This window comes from Podarcis gaigeae (genome assembly GCF_964106915.1).
Source record: "Podarcis gaigeae genome assembly, chromosome: 11".
NCBI classification, from domain to species: Eukaryota; Metazoa; Chordata; class Lepidosauria; order Squamata; family Lacertidae; genus Podarcis; species Podarcis gaigeae.
Window position 1 is genome coordinate 48,745,184 of NC_139687.1, and position 22,253 is coordinate 48,767,436.

Sequence of the window (22,253 nt, forward strand, 5' to 3'; positions counted from 1 at the left end):
TGTGAAGGTTTCTTTTCTTTTTTGAATCAAGGGGGGGGGGAGCTTCTGCCCCGCCCCACCGCCCAGGCCGGGAGCCATACAGAACATGGTCTGTGTGAGAGCATGATAGGCCATTCAGGAGAGGTGTATAATGCTATATTTTGCTAAGATGTCTGAAAATGTTGCTTTGAATGGTAGCTGTCCTCCTAGCATTTAATGCCAAACTGCTACAAGTGTTAGCAACCTCAGTATGGTGTCACATTGACATCATACATTTAATGCAAACATGGTTTACCCTAAAATAATCGTGCAAACCATAGTCCCCCCCCCCAAACAACAAACCCCAGCTCCCTAAACAAACTACAGTTCACAGGAATATTGGGGGGGGGGAGTCAATGTGCTTTAAGAAAATGTTGTGAGCATGACCTAAGAGAACATAGGAGTTCAGTCATAGCACTGAAGAGGGAGAGGAGACAGGGAAGTTGCACTTTGGAGTTCCACAAGTAATAAACCTAATTTAAGGCCATCTACATACCTCCCAAGAACTGTACTGGAAATTTATATTAGGATGTTCGCATTGAAATATGAATAACAATATACCATAGCAGCATTAGGGTCCCAGGGTAGAGATGGCTGGATCAGTCTACTTCTTAGTCTGTTTTCATTGCACATGTGTTAGTTATTGAATCCATCCTGTACTTTACATTGCATTAGTGAATTTTTGAAACTAAAAAGCACATTAAAGTTTGTGTTTAAACACAAGCATCGTATTCAACATACCTGCATACAGTGGTACCTCAGGTTAAGTACTTAATTCGTTCCGGAGGTCCGTTCTTAACCTGAAACTGTTCTTAACCTTAACTTAAGCACCACTTTAGCTAATGGGGCCTCCTGCTGCCACCACGCCGCTGGAGCACAATTTCTGTTCTCATCCTGAGGTACTATTTCTAGGTTAGCGGAGTCTGTAACCCGAAGCGTATGTAACCTGAAGCATATGTAACCCGAGGTACCACTTTATTTGAAAAGTGGTTGAAGAGCTGTCTTTAACATTTTAATCCCTTTTCAAAAAACAGTCAAAGTAACCACTCCAAGCATATCTGCCTCCACAACTGTGTACTGTTGCAGTTAACCATCTTCCCCCACACCTGATCACAGGGATCTTGTCAGTTCCATTTCAAACAGTCTTGGTGGCGGAAATGCTTTGTTATGATTCACGAGTTAGTCTGGGAGGAGCACGTCAGGCCAATTTGGGGGGAAGATTTTGGTTCCTCCTTGGTTCATATCCAACAGATGCAGCCGATTTCAGTGAAATGTACTTGTTGCAAGTAAGTGTGCTTAGGATCTCTGTTAGTTTAATCTGTCCGGAATACTGAATTCCAAGAAAGTCCAAGGATGCCTTCCTGAGGAGAGTAGTAGAGCTTTCCAATTAGAAGTCAGTCTTCCTCAGTTACAGCCAGTTGGCCAATATATTATTGTTAGTCTCTCATCAAACTGGAATTTCCTGTGCGAGCAAATCTTAACACTGAACAGGTAACAATGTTTCCCTCAACTGTACTTCTTTCAGAAACACTGTGTTAGTACAAAGCACCTGTAAGGTAGACCGCACCTGCAAATGTAGTTGGTAACCTGTTTCCAGGGTCCTTAAAGTGATACAGATATCCTCTCGCATTGTCTTGCCAGTCTATTAACAAGGCAGTAAATCAGTATGGAGTAATATTAATGTAAAATTGAATTATTTAAACATGTGTTGTAGGATTTATTTTTTAAGCATAGCTTTTTAAAAAGGAAAACTGAACAGGCCCTGAATTGGTGCCTGATGGGGAAACCCCCAAAATATTAACTATAGACAGTATTCTCACCCGAAACACCCGGCTTTGTCAGGGCCCTTTAATATTAGGCGACTATGTGATTTCAAGTGCCTCACAATAAATAAGCACACTTGTGTTTGATTTCCCATTCTGAAAACAGCATAACAGGAAAGATTGTCAATGAAAGCTGCTGCATTTGTTCATAATTGTGTGTATGTTATCTCAAGTCCTGCTAACAAAAGAATAAAGAGTTGATTTACAGTTTTTCATTCTGCCTCGGTGCAAAAGAATACAACCTCGGCCTTGAATAGGAACTCTGCTCAGAACTGAGGACAGAGAGTTGTTAACAGTTCTCAAGAGCCATCTGCAGTCTTTTAAGCAACACAGTGGAAAAAGCAGTATGTTCTCTTAAATTACACAGTAAAATGTAACCTCAAACTACTGCTACTACAGCCTAGAACCCTCATATCTACGGGACCGCCTCTCCCGGTATGCCCCACAGAGGACCTTAAGGTCCATAAATAGTAACACCCTAGAGGTCCTGGGCCCTAAGGAAGTCGGATTAGCCTCAGGCAGAGCCAGGGCCTTTTCAACACTGGCTCCGGCCTGGTGGAACGCTCTGTCTCATGAGACCAGGGCCCTGCAGGATCTGATTTCTTTCCGCAGGGCCTGTAAGACAGAATTGTTCCGCATCGCCTTTGGCTTGGAATCAAACTGATCCCCTCCCCCTCTTCCTTTGTCCTTTCTCCTTCTGTGATGGAATTCCTATTTGGGGACTTCCCTGGCTTTTTTCTGGCTCATGTAGGACCAGTCTAGATAGTTGGCCTTGGTGAAGACTTGATGTTTTCATCCCCAGAAAAGTTTTTGATTTGAGTTCCTACTGAAACTCTGAATGTAACCTCAGTAGGCTGCATTTTAATGTTGTATTTTAATCTTGTTTTTAAGTTGTATTTCAATCAATTGTTTTTATACTGGTGTTAGCCGCCCTGAGCCCGGTCTTGGCTGGGGAGGGCGGGGTATAAATAAAATATAATAATAATAATAATAATAATAATAATAATAATAATAATAATAATAGCAAAACATGCAATGGGGGGACAATTCCAATGGTAGTAAGCTGCCATCATAAATACATCTTAACTTTGGATTGTATTGACTCAACAAGCCAAACTAGAAGGAAAGATGAAAGGCAGGCCTCCTGAAACTGTACCGTAATTCAGTTCTTCTGCTGACTCTTGCCTATTCCCATTTACCTGACAGGTGGTAATATAGCCTTTCAAAAATCCCATAGAGATAGGAAAAAAGGATGTCTTCTGATTCTGATGGAAGTTTCTTAATATATGGTTCCATTATTTTCCTCTTGTGATCCTGGAAATTTACATAAAGCTACAATTCTAAGCATGCCTACTCAGAAGTAAGTCCCACTGAATTCAGTGAAGCTTACTCCCGGGTATGTGAGGTTATGTTTGCCGCCTAATTCACTAATTCATTACACTAATTCACTAATGATGCATTACAGGCAGGAGCCAAGTCTAGCCTCACCCACATATTCCTTAGCTGGTGGTAAAATTACAAACTGTCATTTTATGACTCCAGCTTTAAGCCCTGAGATAGCTATTGTTAAAAGTAAACACCAAAACTACACAAACCTATAGCACAAATGTTTGTTCCCAAGTTGGCATGCCCAGCATACTTAAAGCTTACAGAATCTGGCCCCGAGCATATGAAATTTCTTCTCAATAGTCTATTGTTTTGTAGAGGAAGGTGAACAGTATCTTAAGTAACTGCATAAATCTGGTTCCCTCTAGATTACTGTTACTGAACTTTACATAACAGGGCACCCATAAGAGATTTTAATCCATGGATTAGATAGGGTGTATGTATAGAAGCTTCAATAATGCCTTGCTCTCTTCAAATATAAGTACCCCAATGTTTGTTTTCTTATCCAAAAGACACTGTACAAGTTTACCAAGGGCAGAAGCTGGTTCTGTTTTTCCTAGTTAACAGAAACTACAACCTTTTCAGAATCAAATGATAGACATTTGGTTTTGATTTTTGTTTCTTTGAGATGCTGTTGTTTGTTAGATTTTTACCTATACATTTTCCTGAAGAAGCCCAGAACTTGACATCACAATGTAAAACAACACAGAATTTAAAACAATGTAAAATACACTTGAAAAGCACCTCAGAGCCAGGGCTCTTGAACCAGACAGGCAGGGAGTGTTGTCCAAGAAGCTGAGGCTGAATGGTCCCCAAGCCCACGTGAACAACAGTTCCTTAAATGACAGGTGGAAACCTGCCCCATAAAAAGAAGTGCCATAATTCAGGAAAAGACTCCTTCGGAGGCAAGGTCCTCCCCATGAGGAGACCTCTCTCTGATAACAACTGGTAGAATTCAGCAGGACCCTGGTAATGGTTCCAGCCGCTCCAGTTCAAAACTACCTGGGTAGAAGAGCTGTTTTTCCATCAGCAACACACCTGGCCTGAACACCTATCTCTGTGTGGCCAGACTGTCCTTGGCCTGTGCCCTTGCCTTTACTGTTAGCTGTTTGCCCAGTCTCTGGACTGCTTGTGGGCCTTGTGGACCCTCTCTAGCTGGGACCTGGCCTGAAACAGGACACACTGGGATACTGATGAATGGTCCAACTGTACTGCCCCAGTCACTATCCTGGCAACCACATTCTGCACCAGCTGCATCTTTCAGACCATCTTCAAGGGTAGCCCCATGTAGAGTGCATTGAAGCAGTCCAAATGGAAGTGCTGCAGCGAACTAGCCAGCTGTAGTGGAGCATAAGCATCTCTTGCCACAGAAGCCATTTGGGCCTATAGTGACAGATTGGTATCAAGGAGACTGCACACCTGCTCCTTCAGATGTGCAACCATCCCCAGAGCAGGCTGCCTGCCTAATTCCCTAATTCCCCTGCCCACAGCACCACCCTCTTAATCATTTTCAGCCTTGGTTTATTGGCTCCCATCCAGCCCACCACCGGCTCCAGCCCCACTTGTCTAGTAGCTGATACAGCCTTTGCTGATTTATATGGCATGGAGAGGTAGAGCTGCATGCCATCAGCATACTAATGATATTGTGCTGCAAATCCCCAGATGACAGCTTTCAGTGGTTTCATAGCACAAGGGACGGAATAGGCCCCTGAGGAACCTTACAGCCTAACAGCCATGGGGTTGAGAAAAAGTTTCCAGTGCTGCTCTCTATAGTTAAGAGTGGAACCACTGCAACACACTGCCTCCAGCTCCTCTGAGTAGCTTCAGAAGAACATAACGGACAGTTCTGTCAAAAGCCACTTAAAGATAAAAGGTCATCAATTGGGGTAGTCATCTATATTTCAGTGCTGGAACTGGGTCTGAAGCCAGAATGAAATGGGTCCAGATAATCATCTTCCTCCAGGCACACCTACAGTTGGTTGGATGTTAGGAAAGCTGCACATATCTATTGCTGGCAAAGTGCAACTAATTTGGCTACAAAGGAAGCAGTAGCTGTGGGAAGACGTGTGAATCCCCTACCCCAAAACATGCACACAAATTGCCCTTACTGGCTGGAGAACAAGTGTATTGCAACAAATGAATAGTTTGTCCATTCTTCATGTTATAAAACCACAATTTCAATTTTTAAAAAAAACATTAATATTATAATATATGAGTGCTGAAGAGGGGTATGATTTGAATATGCACAAGAAAATGAGTGTGTGATGGCTTGTACCCATTATAGTGTTATTATGCCTGTAAAAAGTAAGGACAACCCCAGAGTAAAAATAGATCCTGACATACCTAGTTTACTAAAAATTGTTTTTCAGTTAAAGTTCAGGCACAGTCCATTTTTATTAAATGATTCTGCACTCTTACAGGAAATTGGCTTAGGCTTTGCTTTTCAAAATTATTAATGCTACCTCTGTTACTGGTTTGGGGGTAGAATTTAATAAATGCTGCTTTTATTTCAGATCCAGTATTCTGAGCTGGGATGATTTTATAACCTTGGCTATTTGGCCTTTTGAGGTTAGCAAGGCCACCCATGGCTTGTTTTTTCTTCTCATTTAAAAGCAAGGGGAAAATTAACTAATTTAACAAACATTCCAGCAAGGTTGGCTGGATAGAGCGGGGTTGCATTGTTTGCTGGGATCAGAGTTTTGTCACTCTAAGAGGCATTTCTGCAACATTCTCTAATGTCGGAGAGAATGAAGAGCAGGCCTTATTTGATTTATAACTTTTCTTGTTGAAAGAATGTGCACCAGTGCATTAAATGAATTATATTAATCAGATATTCTCTCTTTCTCTCTAATGAGCAGGTCAGTTAGACAACATTTGTCAATGAGAGTTGAAGGCACTGCCAGTCCTCTGAAGCAACAATTTAGCATTGTGTTGATTATCTTTAAAAAGCTACATGGGAGGCAGCAGAAATTGGAATGCTTGTCAGCTGGTCCATAATTTCCATGCCAAATACTCCCACTTATCTGTCTTCTAATTCCCCCAACTTCTCTCTCTCACGCACACACACAGGCATCCCCCCCCCAAAAAAAACATGTTATCCATTAATTGGGACTATACAGTCACAGAGAGTGGAGGTGATGGAAGATTGCTAAGCACTTCCTAAAAATCTCTTTAAAAGAAAGCAAAAATGTTACATGTTCAGTGGTGTGTGCACCACTTGTCTTTTTCCAAACCAGCCAAGTAGGATTAATGACAGGCAGGCTTTTGTGTCCTCTTTTAAATGCACCAGGAGAGAAAGGAGAGGAAATAAATAGGCTGCTGCCAAGGAATAATTTGTACAAATGAATAGAACTTTTCAGTATCTGGAGTGCTTTGCTAATTGTCTTTGAAAGAATAAAAGCAAACCACAGATTTGCTTTCAGTGGCAAGAAAAGCCGAATTCACATAGCAGCTTATGTTTTGCTGACAGAATCAATCCACTATTAATTAGAAGTTTGTGACATGACTGTATAGCCACCAAAGTCAGCAAGATCTTTCCCACTATCTTTGTTGAGAGGATAAAGCCCAAGATATCTGATGTTTACTGACAATGAATAAAATTACACTCTTATTTTTCCTTATGCCCCAATGCATTTTTGTCCCTTGTTTATGTGGACATTTTGAAACAGACTACATCTACCCAGTCCAGGCCCATTCAATGTTATGTTTAGTAGTTTAGCAACCTAATCCTTAGGTCCATTTATTGGTTTTCAGCATATTATCCCCAGTTGGAATCTCAGAGTGTTAGAACATAGACATCTTTTCCTTTGAATGCAATACTTGAAGACATTTAGAGCAAGTAGGATCAGAAGAAAACTAACCTGGTAGTATATTCAACATATTGTTATAAAGCAGGGATGAGGAACCACCTGCAGCCCTCCTGGACTACAAATCCCATCAGCCCCAGCCTGCATGGTCAATGGTCACAGATGATGGAAGTATGTAACCCTATAGCATCTAGAGGACCACAGGTTCCCCATAGGAAGATAACAAGAACCTGTTGGATCAGGTCAATGGCCCATCTTGTCCAGCATCCTGTTCCTGCTGGCACAAACCACAAGCAAAACCCAAGCACAAGAGCACTTTCCTCTCTTATAGTTTCCAGTAACTTAATATTTAGAAGCATTATTGCCTCCGACGAAGGAGGCAGATCATAGCCACCATGACCAGTAACCATTGCTCTAAGATATAACCATCCTTGCTGTAAGGTATTGCTGAGGCTTGGAATTAATTTTATGGTAACATACAGCTAGGGTGTAGGTTAAGTTGTAACTGAAGGATTTCTAGTACGTTTTTGCAAGGCAGTTTTGATGGATTCACATTCTGCAGACCTAATCAACTTCAAACCCAGGGCATTAAAGCTGTGCCAATGGCAGTTTTTTTCTTTCATAAAATATTTCTGCATTGCTAGTCAAAGAGATCCACAGTGGTTTACAAAATCAAAATGAAGCCAACAATAAAAATAAGAAAATACAAATAGTACAAATATTTCTGCATTGCTAATCAAAGAGATCCACAGTGGTTTACAAAATCAAAATGAAGCCAACAATGAAATAAGAAAATACAAATTTCATACACCAGCAATAGCAGATTAGTGGCAGGATCAGAAACAACCACAAAGCAATGTTGAACAAAGACAGTCAGCTTTAAATCCTGCCAGAACTGGAAGTTATAGGAGCCACGTGCTCATCACCAAAAGCAGCAATTCAATGTGTAGTCATCCTCTGTTAATGCTTAATATTAAGTGAAGCAGTACATCATTGTGCTGTGAGTTTCCACACTTGCACTCCACTGCACTGTCTGCCACTTGTGGATATGGGAACAGTAAGTAATATCAGGTCATGTTTTCTGTAGTACTAGACATTACAGGGGCTGGGAGGGGAAAGAGGAGATGCAAGACTGTTGCTTCTGGTAGGAGCCACATAGCTCTTGCTATGCTTACTTTTGGCCTAGAGGGGCATTATTAAGTAGCACATCTACGTGCCAAAAGAAATGTGTGTATATCAACACCGTTGAACTTATTGTGGAATCTTCTTAAAGAACTGCAAATGCTATGGCACAAAATAGATAAAATTCAGTAGAAGGCAACAAATGGATCCTACCTGAGGCATATTCTTGTGGCGTGGGGTCCAACTCTTATTAAAATCTGTGGCCATTAGCTTGAATGAAATGTGGATTGCATCCTAAGCCTGCAGCCCTTCTGTTTAAGGTAAGTCAAAAAAATATGATGTAAAAAAGGCCCAATTTGTTTTGATGGACTCCTATTATGGACTCATGTATTGTTCACGTTTAAGGTTAAACGTTTTGAAAAGGGAGGGCATAGGGAAGATTATGTACAAGCAATGCAACATGTGAAAGAAAAATATACAAAGTAGAATCGGTTCTCTCATGTGCGGTATCCTTCAAGTGTAGCCCTCAGTGCTGGACATGTTGTACCCCAAATGAAGTAACCTGCGTTGATATTTGAGTCCATACTGTGGTTTGGTTCTCTGTAATGAAAAGCTGTGTGTTTTGAGCTTTCTGTTTCCATTAGATGCTAAAAACGTCTGTCCCAATGAGAAATCTCCTGAGGGCAATGAGACCTTCTGAGCACTGTGAACCTTTACAGCTATGACTAAACTTATATATTTAGGAACGTTAGGTTTGGAGGAACATTGTACTGTGTTATATGAATGCCTTCATGCTCCCAGTACAAATTCTGTACCTACCCCAATACATTAACCTTTGACTGCTACCATTTCTGACATCTGAAATTTAGGGCCAAACTAGATGTTAAATGCAATTAGCATGCAAGTGTTCTAAAATGCAGCTAGTAGAAGCTGATAATTACTGGGGTTGCAGGAGCCAGGGGAATTGTTAAACCTTTCCGTCCTTCATGCAGTTGATAATCACTCTTCTGAGGCCGCTGTCTGCAATGAGAGAGAATCTCCCATTGATAGACTTTTGTTAGGATCATATTAGGGGGAGAAAGAGTTAAACCCCACCTCTCCACAATACACACACACCACACCAGCAGTTTTGCATTAAAAAGCTTGTGTGTTAAATGCAAAGATGTATTTAATATGACATTAATTTGTTCCTTAATTCTTCTTCATTCAAATATATAATAACAGTGACTTTCAAAATTCTGGAGTTGTATTTTTTTTTTTAAGAAGTTGAAATGATATATAATGAAAATAAGTTGAAATGGTACATAATGAAAAGTTAAGCCTGAACTGTTGGGAGCTCTCTAGCAAACATTGCAGTGGTGTTTGCAGTGCACAATGGTAGCGCACATAACAATTTAAGACAAGACAAGGATGGAGAGCCTGTGGATCTCCAGTTGTTGTTGGACTCCAATTCCCATCAGTCCTAGTTAGCATGGCCAATGGGAATTACAATGCAACAACATCTAGGAGGCCACCCATCCATGATGTAAGAAGTGCCCTGCTGTATATCAGACCAAATGCTCATCTAGTCCAGCATACTGTTTTCCATTGTGGCAGGTCAAAATCTGCTAGGGGGCACAAAAGTAAGAGGACTGTCTGCTGCTGCTGCTGCTCCCCCTGGCAATTGATATTCAAAGATACATTTCCTCTGAACACAGAGGTTTCATTTAGCCACCATGACTCATAGCTGTTGATTGAGCTATCCTCCGTGACCGTGTCTAATCATTTTTAAGGCAACATCTTTAAATTGCACATATTTGCAGGGCTAGATCCTACCTTGTTTTTGTGGCTTTGAATGTTGCGAGAGAGAGAGAGAGAGAGAGAGAAATGCCCTCGCCCTGGGCTCCTAACAAAATTGAGTTTATTAATTTGGGCAGGGTTATGTAATTAATCTATGTTAACTTGGTGTTCCCTGGATATATTTGCAGTCACACCCAGTCCTTCCCCAAAGTCTTAGTGTTGGTTAAACAAAACTAACAATTAAAAATATACTTTAACAATTTAAAACAGCACTTGTAAAAACAAACCAGAATTCCCCGTCCTGAAACCAACAATATTATAACTCCAAGCCTTACATTTAGTCCCCATTTACTGAAAGCTTGTCCAAACTAGTTTGAGTATATGTGCATTCTATTCTTTCTCCAAGCAGCACATAAAGAAGCAGTCCCCAGGTTTAAAAATGGTAAAGCTAGAGGACCCATGGACAGGGGCGTAGGAAGGGGGGGCAGGGGGGCGCGCCCTGGGTGTCATCCCAGAGGGGGTGACAAAAAGGCACACCATGGGGGGCTCGCCCTGCCGCCCCCCCGTGTGCGGCAACGTGCAGCGGATCACACCGTCACCCTCCCCACGCAGCTCACCCCCCACCGGGTGCAGGGCATGGCTGCTGCTCCGGGTGTTCATGCAGCTAACTCCACCGCTGCTCCTGGACACTTAAGTCCAGTCAAAGGTGGCTATGGGGTGCAGCACCCATCTCTGCTTTCAGGCTGAGGGAGCCGGCGTTTGTCCACAGACAGCTTTCCGGGTCATGTGGCCAGCAGAACTAAACCACTTCTGGCACAATGGAACATATCCAGTAATGGAACATCCTATACACCTTCAAACCATTAGTTTGGTCCTGTGGTACTTTAAGACTTTATAGTACTGTTTTCTGTGTACCCAAAACCAAAATATAAACTTTTGATTATCTGAATTCGAAGTTCTTGCAATACAGCCTCAAACTGAGAGAATGAAACAAGAAAGCTATGCCTGTGTGTTTTGAATAGGAATGGACAGATCTGTCACATGTGTTCATTCATAAGGCAGTTTTGCCTTGATTATACATTAATGTGATAATTTTTTTAAAAAAAGTATGAAGATAAATATTTAAATATTTAAATGCATATGTTATTCCATATGTATCTCAAACATTTTTAACTACATTTTTTATAGTGGTTCATGCATGTCTGAGGTTACTTTAGCCTTAATTACACATTTTTAATTGGTTTTGGTATGTTTTTAGAACTCCATTGCAAAATTCAGGACATGCTCCAATCTATGTATTAATCTAGGAGGTGTGAATTAGGTCAGTTCACTTAAAAATGCAGGATGAAATTTTCCTCCATCCCTAGTTCTCTCCCAAGACTTGAAGCACCTCTGTTGTCAGATCTATTTTAATCAGTGCATATTTTCTGACTTTTGGGATTCTTAGAGCAAGTTTGCAGAGAAGACAGCTCCAGTGTAATAAACATTGGGAGTGTGCCACCACAGGGGCTGAATGGATGAGGCATTTGTATGAACTAGTGACTTCATCTGGGTGTCGTATGTGTGATTTCTGCAATGGCAGTGACTCTTAAAGTGTCCTTGTCCATTGGCCATAGTGGTGTATTTTGTTTGTTTTTAAATAAAGTTATATAAACTTAGTAATGGTTACATACAGTTCAAAATGATTTAATTATAATACAGTATAATACAGAAATAAGTACGGTATATTTATACTCTTATTTCCATTCAATACAAAAACAGATGCAAAAAAAGGTAGCTACACAAGAATACAAAAAATAAAAACAGAAAAAAACTAACCTAAAAACCCCCAGTTGTTTCCAATTTTCTAAATCAACAGTTGAAATACACACACACATGGGCCTGCTATGCCAACTTTTAAACATCTTCTGAAAACTTCTCTATTCCCCCAGGCCTATGCAGGCAATTAAGAATGTTTAATTGATGTCCGTTTTAACTTTCCTGTGTTTTTTATTGTACAGACTTATCACTGATATGAGAGATACCAGTTGCTAAAAGTGCAGTGGCTCTAAGATCTGCCACAGACCTTTGTTTGTTTGTCTGTCTGTCTGTCTGTTTGTTTGTTTGTTTGTTTGTTTGTTTTAAAAAAAGATGTGCAGAGAATCCGAAGTGTGCATTGGTTTTAGGACCATGTCGGTACACATTTAACTTGGGGTGGACATGCCCATTCCATGGCGTAAATTCTGTAGCTGCTGTTTTCCAAGTTAGCTGGCATGTGGATTTGTGATAACTGGTGAATGAATCATGCAGAAAGCTAATTTTGGTGACATAGTAAAGGGTTTTGTAGTCAAAGAGAGGTAGGAGAACTATTACTAGCTGTTACCACTAGTATAGTCTAGTGGATGGACAGAAGCAAGAAAGCTTGTGTTCAAAACCCTGTGGGGCCACGAAGCTCACTGGGTGTCTTCAACCAGAAATAATCTTTTAGCCAGGATGCAGAACCTGTGACCTTCTGGGTGGTGCTGGACTATAGGTCAAATTACCACACACACCTCTCAACTGAGACTGTGCAGCCTTTGTATGCATGACAGTAGCCCAATCAGTGCCAGCCCATGACACTGTGACACTTCCAGTGAGGAAGCTTTGAGAAGACACAAGCCATAGCGAGGGGTGCCATATTCCATTCTGGAGCATGAGGGTTGAGTCGCGTTGGGTTCCTGGTTGTGTAGTTTAGTTGAGATTGAATGTCTCTAGTAGCGGCCTTTTGTGTATGTCTCTGTGTGTGGATTTTTGGCCCACTCAAAGCACAGCCTTTGGTTTAATTTGAATGTTTAGCATTCTCTGTTTGCTCACTGGCCATATATTTATGTATTACATACCACATTTTTTGCTCTATAAGACTCACTTTTTCCCTCCTAAAAAGTAAGGGGAAATGGGTGTGCGTCTTATGGAGCGAATGCAGGCTGTGCAGCTATCCCAGAAGCCAGAACAGCAAGAGGGATTGCTGCTTTCACTGCGCAGTGATCCCTCTTGCTGTTCTGGCTTCTGAGATTTCTTGTGGTCTGGTGCGTCTTATAGAGCGAAAAATACAGTAGATAATCTGCCTTTCTCCCAAGGGTCTAAAGGCTGTGTACACTGCACAGTGTTTTGAACACATGGGGTATCCAAATGAAAGTGAGCATGCACACTCAGAACACAATAATTCAGTACAAGTTAAATACAAGCTTCATCTTCACAGGGAGCAATAAACATGTAACAATAATGTTATAAGAAAAAACTGCTCCTTTTTCCCTTATGGGGTATCCAAAAGCCCGTATAGAGTCCTTATGTAGGTTCTCTATCAGTAGGAGAAAATAACAAAGGCCAACCAGAGAATATTGAGAAGCAAGGCAGCTAGTAAGCATGATCTTTATTAAACTGTTGCAGCAGGGTCCCCCGCTTACTCCACGTATGGAGGGAGGAGAGGAACCCAGAACATTGGTGTGCAAGCTCTTATAAAGACTTTTGAAATTGCCTACCCTGTAGCTCGATACCACCCCCCAAAACATACATACATCACAGAAAGAGGTGGTCCCTAGCAAAAATTTGAGTGTGTTGCTTCTCTCCTGTCTGCCAGGATACATGATAATGCCTTATCTGATTGCCTTTTCTGGTTAGCCTGTCTGAGATGGTAAATATTTAGTTCCTGGATCTCTTATGCATCTTGATAGTGTGCTCAGCTTAACAGATACTTGCCAGACTGTATTTACAGGGAGGTGTAAGCCCCTACAGTCCAAAGACAATTGGAAAGTTTTTCCCATTTCCTTCCTCCTTGCAGAGAAATATTTGAGGTCAACTTGGGAGTGGCTTCAGGATTGTTCTCCTGTGCTATTTCAGACACGTGGCTTATATACTTATGTATGTGTTTACCTTGTACATTTATGAACATTTATTGTATATATATAAGACCTTAGAATTCCTATAACAACAATAATAGGAGTCAATGCCTCTTTTGAAACCAGATAACAGGTGTGGAGTAGGCACTCATGAGCTCAGGTTCTGCTTGTGGCTTTCCCACAGGCATCTAGTTGGCCACTGTGAGAGCAGGATGCTGGACTAGATGGGCTATTGGCCTGATCCAGCAGGCTCCTCTTCCGACCCCCAACCCTGTGTTAGCCTAACATAACCACCTTTTCATCATCTATCTGGTTGACAAGTGTCTGGGATTATCAAGAGACAAATACTGCCTGTGTGCCCTGCTTGTGAACCTTACTGAGTATGGCTGGCCACTCAAAGAACAAATAGAGTAAGGATAAATAGAACCAACCTAGCTTTCCTTTGCTCTTTGTAACAAAAAGTGATGTCAGCTTAATTCTGGAAGGAATGGGATGTCTGATGCAGAGCCAAAGGGTCTGTCTCTCCTAGAGCTTGATTCAAAGCCTATTTAAATCCATTTTTTAAAAAACAAACCTTGGCTTCATATCAGATCCTAAATCTAATGAAGTGGCAATTTGTTTTTCAATAGTAGGGAGACAATAAGAGGAACCATTGGTGATGTATGTGTGTGGGGGGGTTAATATTTATGGGATTTATTGTAAGTTTACAAGTAAACATTGCCAGGAGCTTACAGCCATTTATTTTCTGGTTAATCACTTCAAAAACACTGTGGTAATAAAAAAGATACAACTGGGACCCCTAATAAGATCTACTGTTTGCAGATAAAGGGCTTTGCTTCCTTGTTTGTAAGCTGTTTGTCACTGTGGTATATATATAATCCCCTTTTTTTACTGTAGCGCTCTTGCACAGACCAGGGGCAGGATAGATTTATACTGCATCAAAAGGACAGGCTGTGGCTGTTCCAAAATCAGTAAATTTTCAGCTTTGAAATGTAAGGGTGGGGAGCAACCAGAAATGAATCAAAGCAAATTAATTTACCTCCTAGAGCTACAAAAACAAGGTGACTATTCAAAGGAAGCATAACCCTTAGGGCATGTTTACACTACAAATGAACTTTAATTTATTAAAATTAAAACATTTCTAGCCCACCTTTCTGTGTCAGATAAAATGCCCAAAGTACCTATTATGGTATTACAGGTAAATGAGGCAGTCACTTCAGGCAGTGGGTTTTAGGTATAACAAAAAGGCAGAATTGCTAGTTATTCAATTTATTTTTTGTTGTATTTTAACTCCCAGGAAAAAGGCTGGTGTGGGATCTTCAGTCTCAGGTGCCAAAATAATTTGGCCAAGCTTAGGTACTATGGACTTTGACTGAGAGTAAATGGAGGGCAAGTGCCATTTGCTGTTCTGCCTCAGAGGACAAACTTTCTTGAGCTGCTCCTGTTCCTTGACGGAATTTAAGACTCCAAATGCTTAAGGAAATCTCAGCACCTTATGTATCTGTAATGCATGACAATTCACTAAAAAAAAATGGGTACTTTCCCAAACCCTTATGAATATAAGCATTATGATACAATGCGGTTTCTGCACATGCAGTAGAGGGAAGTGAGGAGTAGATGGGGCTCATCGACCTGGGAAGTTAGAGCTAGGAGAACAAAAACTCTGATCCTAAACCTTTGCTGCCTTCCGGGATATCTTTGGGAGAAGAAAAGGCTAAGAAGCAAACCCTGAACAAATCTGGAGTGAGGTCCCTGAGACGGTTGGCTGGCACCTTGCATGCCTTCGTCCGGCATCAGCTCTCCAGGGTCTCAAGCAAAATACTTTGCCCCCCACCTCTATGTGCAGTGAGCATGTGTATGGGCTCTAGGTTTGCATGCTTTCTCCTTGCTCCTGTTGCCAGTACTAAGCACGGTAACCTCATATCACCCTTTTGAAATCTTTAGAATGGACTAAAGGAAATGCCATTGACCTTAGGAAGAGATAAGGGCTCGTCAACATGCACCAATATTGCAAAATCATCTTAAGTGTTCACAGTGTGCTGAAGTTTTGAAATTTTGTAATGAACTGCACTCTTTTCGAGGTCTCTGAATACCATTTATTTTATCTGTACTGAACTCTTGTGCTATAAAACAAAAGCTAAATAAGTGTTCGTTGCCCAAAATCTAGGCCATTTTTTTTTTTAGACATCATAGCACCGCCAGTTCCTAGTTTTCACTGAGATGGTAAACCTGTGTCTGGAGTTCTGTATTATTTCAGATTGTAGGTTGGGGCTGACATGATTGAATGCTTCTCCACACAATCCCCTCTTCAAGTAGAAAACTAAATATCAGGGAACTAAATTCTGGTTTAGCCTTCTTCCATTCATGCCAATTTTATTTGTGCAGGCATCTTTTTCATAATGCATACCAGGAAGGTTAAGTTAGAACCCCCCTATTTTATATTTTGCTCCCCCCTCATGGAAGAGTAGTCATGAGCCCCCTCTGGCTGCCTGAAGTTGTACAGTCTACCTTCAGGTTTTCTACCCTAGTGAGCAGGCCACTGTTTTGCGTTTGAAAGCCGCCCATAATGTCTGGAAAGTGAAATGCTAGAATTCCAGTGATGTAATTGCCAATCTTGTGCCAAAAGATAACACTGTTCCTGCTTGTTAGCTAAGTAAATATCTGAGACCTGGGGAGTGGACAGTTAATATCATAACCCCACCCCCTCTTATTTCTGCATACCATCTAGTTGCCCAGAAGGAGCTGATAAAACATCTGGCACTACCAAATCATGGTAGCTAGGTGGCTCACTTTCAGGGGCTATTTCAACTTCCTCATTTGTGTGGCAGGTTGTCTGATTTTTTATTTTATTTTATTTTTTGCTTTATGGGGTTCTCTGATAAGCAATGGTAGCAATGCCTTCAGGCATCAGAACTACTCCTACATGGGTATCCCTTGTTTAGGAGTAGGCAACCCTGTCTCCCAACTTCTCCAAAGAACCTTTTATGTCCTCTGCCCTCCTGCTTAAGCCCTTTTTGACACTGTTTCTCCTATTAGCCATTTACCTCTGCTGCAGGCATCTCTTTGGGGTTCCTCCCAAAGCATATACTACCCTCAGTAGGAGGATTTTTCTCGATATTGCAAGTTAGGTGCAAAGTTGCATTTCGTGTCCAGTTTGGCTCTAGGAGTCTCAAGGTTAACTTTAAACTAATCAGTCTTTACAATGCACTTTTGCTTGTTCTCCCATACAGGAATGCACATTCTCTTTCATCTAAACACACACAGATCTTTTATATACTCCATCAGTACCAGTTTGTTCAGGCCCTTTTCTGGCTCAGACTGGAATCTTTGCTACCACTTAATGATACAGGCCTGAACCAAGCTTGATAGCTGAGAGCGATAGGCTGGCCCCACACTTTCTGCCCCAGTCATCATGAGTGATGGGACTGTAGATGTGGGGGGTCGTTCTTGTGCTCTGTCACTCTCTGCCACTGAATTGTCCTGCCCCTCCAGCAAACATTACCTGAAATGGAAAAGAGGGGAAACTTTCCACATCGCCTCCATCGGCCTTCCATAGAGAGAGGTCTTCACATATGATTCATATGACCAATGGAAAGATAATCAGACTATGGGCAAGATGGAGCCTTTCTCCTGCCTCACGTGGCTGAGATTTCCACATGTCCCCAATTTGTATGCTACAGTTCTGTCTGTTCCTTCTGTTTGAATGTCACATCATTGCTCCATCAATGAAATGGAATCTTGGATTTTCAACCTGGTGTTATTGGTTGAACATAACTGCTGCCTTAACAGTCTTATAAATCATCTGTTAGATTATTGTATAGTTTTTTTTATTCTATTCTACGAAGTATTGTGAGTATACAGCTCCTGAAAATAGCAAATTCCCTTTAAGGTGTTCTCCTGTAAACACTCAGTAAATGTGCAATTCAGCCCTCTTTTGGATTACTCTCAAAGGGAAGGGGTGTAGCTCAGTGGTAGAATACAGTACACACTTGCATGCAGAAAGTATGCAGCTCCAAACCCTTGTATTTCTGGGTAGGGCTGGGAAAGACCCCTGCCAGAAACACAGAGAGTCAGAGCCAGTCAATGTAGACAATATTGAGCTGGATGGATCAATGATATTACTCCATTTGAAGCAGCTTCATTGCATTCCTAAAATAGACAGTAAAGATTCTTAAAGTGTCTTTCCACTACTTTTGATTAGCCTTACTTGCTTTTGATCCCGATCTTCACGCCTGAATTTTCTTACTTCACATTGACTTTTGTTTCAAAGCTATATTGAACTTGAATTTTCAATGTGTACTTCAAACATATTGGAGGAACGAAATAAAAAGACAAAAATCAATACACAGTGAAAAGTGTATCACGAACTTGCTATTAGAGACAAATCCTGCCAATTTGAAGGGGCTGCTTACATCTTTTCTGAATCCACAGGAGCTTGCCCAAAAGGCCAAGCATAGTAAATGCAACCCTGAGAGAGTACACACACAGTTGGATTCCTTGTAGGACAATACTGACAGTACTGCTATAAAACACAAATCCATTTAATTGTTTTGGAGATTTGTAGTGGAAAGTGACATTTCATTTAGCTCATGCCATTTACTGAAAGGGCCACAAAAGATGGGGAACTTTTATTTATTGTTTTACCGCTTTAGAAAACATGCTGCTGGTTCATATTCCAACAGACAAGGAGTCTGTTGAGCAAAGTCCAGAGTTCACAGATGTGTAAGGGAGGCTTAGAGCTGGGGGAGAGCAATCATTAGACAATCATTAGTTATCTCCCGCTTGGACTACTGCAATGCGCTCTACGTGGGGCTACCTTTGAAGGTGACTCGGAAACTACAACTAATCCAGAATGCGACAGCTAGACTGGTGACTGGGGGCGGCCGCCGAGACCACATAACACCGGTCTTGAAAGACCTACATTGGCTTCCAGTACGTTTCCGAGCACAATTCAAAGTGTTGGTGTTGACCTTTAAAGCCCTAAACGGCCTCGGCCCAGTATACCTGAAGGAGCGTCTCCACCCCCATCGTTCTGCCCGGACGCTGAGGTCCAGCGCCGAGGGCCTTCTTGCGGTTCCCTCATTACGAGAAGCAAAGCTACAGGGAACCAGGCAGAGGGCCTTCTCGGTAGTGGCACCCGCCCTGTGGAACGCCCTCCCATCAGATGTCAAAGCGATAAATAACTACCTGACATTCAGAAGACATCTTAAGGCAGCCCTGTTCAGGGAAGTTTTTAATCTGTGATATTTTAGTGTATTTCTGGTTTTTATGGAAGCCGCCCAGAGTGGCTGGGGAAACCCAGCCAGATGGGCGGGGTACAAATAATAAATTATTATTATTATTATTATTAATATTATTATTATTATTATTATTATTATTAACAAAATAACCAGCACAGTCTGAAAAAACTTCCACAGTTACAACGGGGAGACACTATTTCCATAACCAATGAAGGTGCTTTGTAAAGCAGACACTGAAGCATTTCTGCTATTCGCAGTTTGAGCAATGACAGATTATTTTACCACTACCCTAACAAGATAAAGCAGAGTTACAGTGCAATGCATGCCTACTCAGAAGTAGATACGGTCAGTGGGACTTACTTCCAGGTAAAGTTATAGATGATTTAAAGGATTATCTGTATAAACATACAACTGAAGTAGGGTAATTGTTGTAGACTCAGAGTGAGGCCAGTAGAGAGTTTTAAGATCTCAGATTTGTATAAAGCAAGGGTACCCAACATGGACTACAACTTCCATTATCCTTGGATGCTAGTCATGTGTGCTGAGATTAATGGGAGCTGTAATCTAACAACTTTTGGCAGGTACCATGTTGGCTACCCCAGTGCATGTCTGCCTAATCTTTGTTGATAACTAATTGCTGCAGGGGTTTGGATTTGATATCCCGCTTTATCACTACCGAAGGAGTCTCAAAGCGGCTCACATTCTCACATTTCCCTTCCTCCCCCCCAACAAACACTCTGTGAGGTGAGTGGGGCTGAGAGACCTCAGAGAAGTGTGACTAGCCCAAGGTCACCCAGCAGCTGCATGTGGAGGAGCGGGGAATCGAACCCGGTTCACCAGATTACGAGTCCACCGCTCTTAACCACTACACCACACTGGCTATGTCTGAAATTCACCCTGCTGCCCCCAGCCAAGTTTTACGCACATAAACACACATATACAGTATCTTTTTTAAAAAAAAAATCCTAAAACGGAAACATTGGGACCGCACAAAAAAACAATTGGGTAAGGATGTTGCCCATGGGGCACAGGCTTGCTACTCTTGGCATAAGTGACTTAAATACAATAATCTTGAAAAAGTACATAGCCCATTTAAAATTTTCTGAAGAATGACATTCTGTTTGGCGCCATAGTTTGAATGTAGATGTTTTATCAATAAGGAGAAATGCTGGGATATATTTTTACCACTTTCTGAGACATACTAAGTTTATTTGGTTTTTTTCTATTTAATTGAGTTTCTTAAGCAATTTGTACAAATTGTGGGATTTTGCTGAATGTTGCAAACATCTGCTTTGTTATGGCCTAGTATAATAATAAGGCTTTGCTTTGTCCTTAGGTTAACATGTTTGTGGAAGGATTCCATGATGCTATTATCCTCTATGTTCTGGCTTTACGGGAAGTTTTGAAGAATGGCTTCACTAAGAAAGATGGAGAAAAGATTGTCCATCAGACATGGAATAGGACATATGAAGGTAGGAATAATCAAGTGTTTGATGTAATTTTGTTTGTCCAGTCTTGGGAAAATCTGTAACTTTTTGGTTGTACCATCTTGCTTCTTAAAATTAAAACCTGCCACCTCCTGCTGATAGCATACCATAAAGTGAAAAATGAGGGAGCATCCATTCCCCACAGGTTGTTAAAAAATCTTTTCTCTCCAATGCAAATTACAGTGGGGGGGTGAGGGGGTGCGCGCACACACACACACACACACACACACGTATGGGCTTACCATTCCCTTTTTTGCTTTGGCACACCTACTGCTGGAATGTGGGGCTCAGGGTGGAAAAGACCCCCACCCTTGTTGTGTTGTGTTGTGCTGTGTTGTGCTGTGCTGTTTCCAGCAATAAAAAGGTGGGGAAGGGGGTAGAACCATGAATAATGTGGTTCCTTGAAAGGATGAGATATCAATTAAGGATTCCTAGTAGATAATTATTGGTACAAAAAAGAAGAGGCAGCTTATAATAAGGAGGTAAGAATATAATGGTTTCCATCTAAATGTGCAGTGACAGCTTTTTATCACTCCTTTACATACCACCTTATGCCTCACATATGGTATTTGGAAGGTTCTCCCTACCTCTGGTTATCTACACATACTTATGTATTAACAGGGACAACACAGACAAAAATGGAGACTGTGACATGTTTAAACAGGGTGTACAGATAGATTGCCTGCACACTAGATATTAAGAAACTACATTAAATAGCCCCCTGTTGTCTATATTTTTATAGCATCACTGTCAGTAATTTTTTATTCAAAGAAATCCCTTATAATAATAGGTTAGCTGTCATCATTAAGGTTCTTGGCTCCTTCCTTGTTTTTGAAGATTGCAGCCACTTGACTCTTTCATGTGCATATATTAGCATGCTTCCTTACATTGCTTCATCTTTTCCATTTAGGTTTTATAACTGAAAAGCTGGGTTTAATAAAAATGCAAAAATGCAAAGTCCCCCTTCCTTTTCTTTGCTGTATTAGATTTTGAACAGCTTTTTGTGTGTGCATTCAGAAATGTTTCAAGGTCTCCATTTGCTATTTTAGATTGTGCATGCCAAAGTGTTCAGGGTTTTCAGTGCCAAAGCTTTTGGGCCCTTCTGCCCCACCCACATCCTGCCAATCTTAGAATCTATGAATATGTTCAAACTCCAGAACACACACCCGTGCATTAAACTTTGTAAGGTCAGCTGGACCTTACTGGTAAGACCAAGCTGCTCTTGCCAGATACATCTGTCATTTCTTACAATGTAAGATTACCACAATTTCCAGTGGAAGTACTTAAACTGAAAGGAAATATTTCCTTTAGATAAGAACCCAACAATGAGTTCTGAAATTGGAACAGCTATGAAAAACATAATGGACCACTTTCTCGGCTTCAGTGAGTTTTTCTTTCTCACAGTAATGGAGAGGCATTTGGTTGGAAAGGACAAGAACTTTATCCTGTCCCAGCTCCTGCTAACCTAGCAGTTCAAAAGCACACCAGTGCAAGTAGATAAATAGGTATTGCTGTGGCAGGAAGGTAGACGCATTTCTGTGTGCTCTGGTTTCCCTCACGGTGTTCCATTGCACCAAAAGCGGTTTAGTCATGCTGACCACATGACCTGGAAAGCTCTCTGTGGACAAACATCGGTTCCCTCAGCCTGAAAGCGAGATGAGCACCTCAACTCCATAGTTGCCTTTGACTGAACTTAAGCGTTCAGGGGTCATTTACCTTTTACCTTACTGATCCAGGA

General features: G+C 41.3%; 2 protein-coding genes across 4 annotated transcripts in view; one reads left to right on the plus strand and one right to left on the minus strand.

The window, feature by feature from the left end:
- The window catches only part of TARS1 (threonyl-tRNA synthetase 1), a 203,012-nt gene that overhangs the window by 58,492 nt on the left and 122,267 nt on the right, over positions 1–22,253 (minus strand). The gene's annotated exons all lie outside the window — the stretch shown is intronic.
- NPR3 (natriuretic peptide receptor 3) overlaps positions 1–22,253 on the plus strand; it is a 50,738-nt gene that overhangs the window by 14,631 nt on the left and 13,854 nt on the right. For both annotated transcript variants that reach the window (XM_083702829.1, XM_083702828.1), the window contains exon 4: positions 20,365–20,500. In XM_083702829.1, the coding sequence (XP_083558955.1) occupies positions 20,365–20,500 (136 nt within the window). The remainder of the gene's footprint in view (positions 1–20,364; positions 20,501–22,253) is intronic.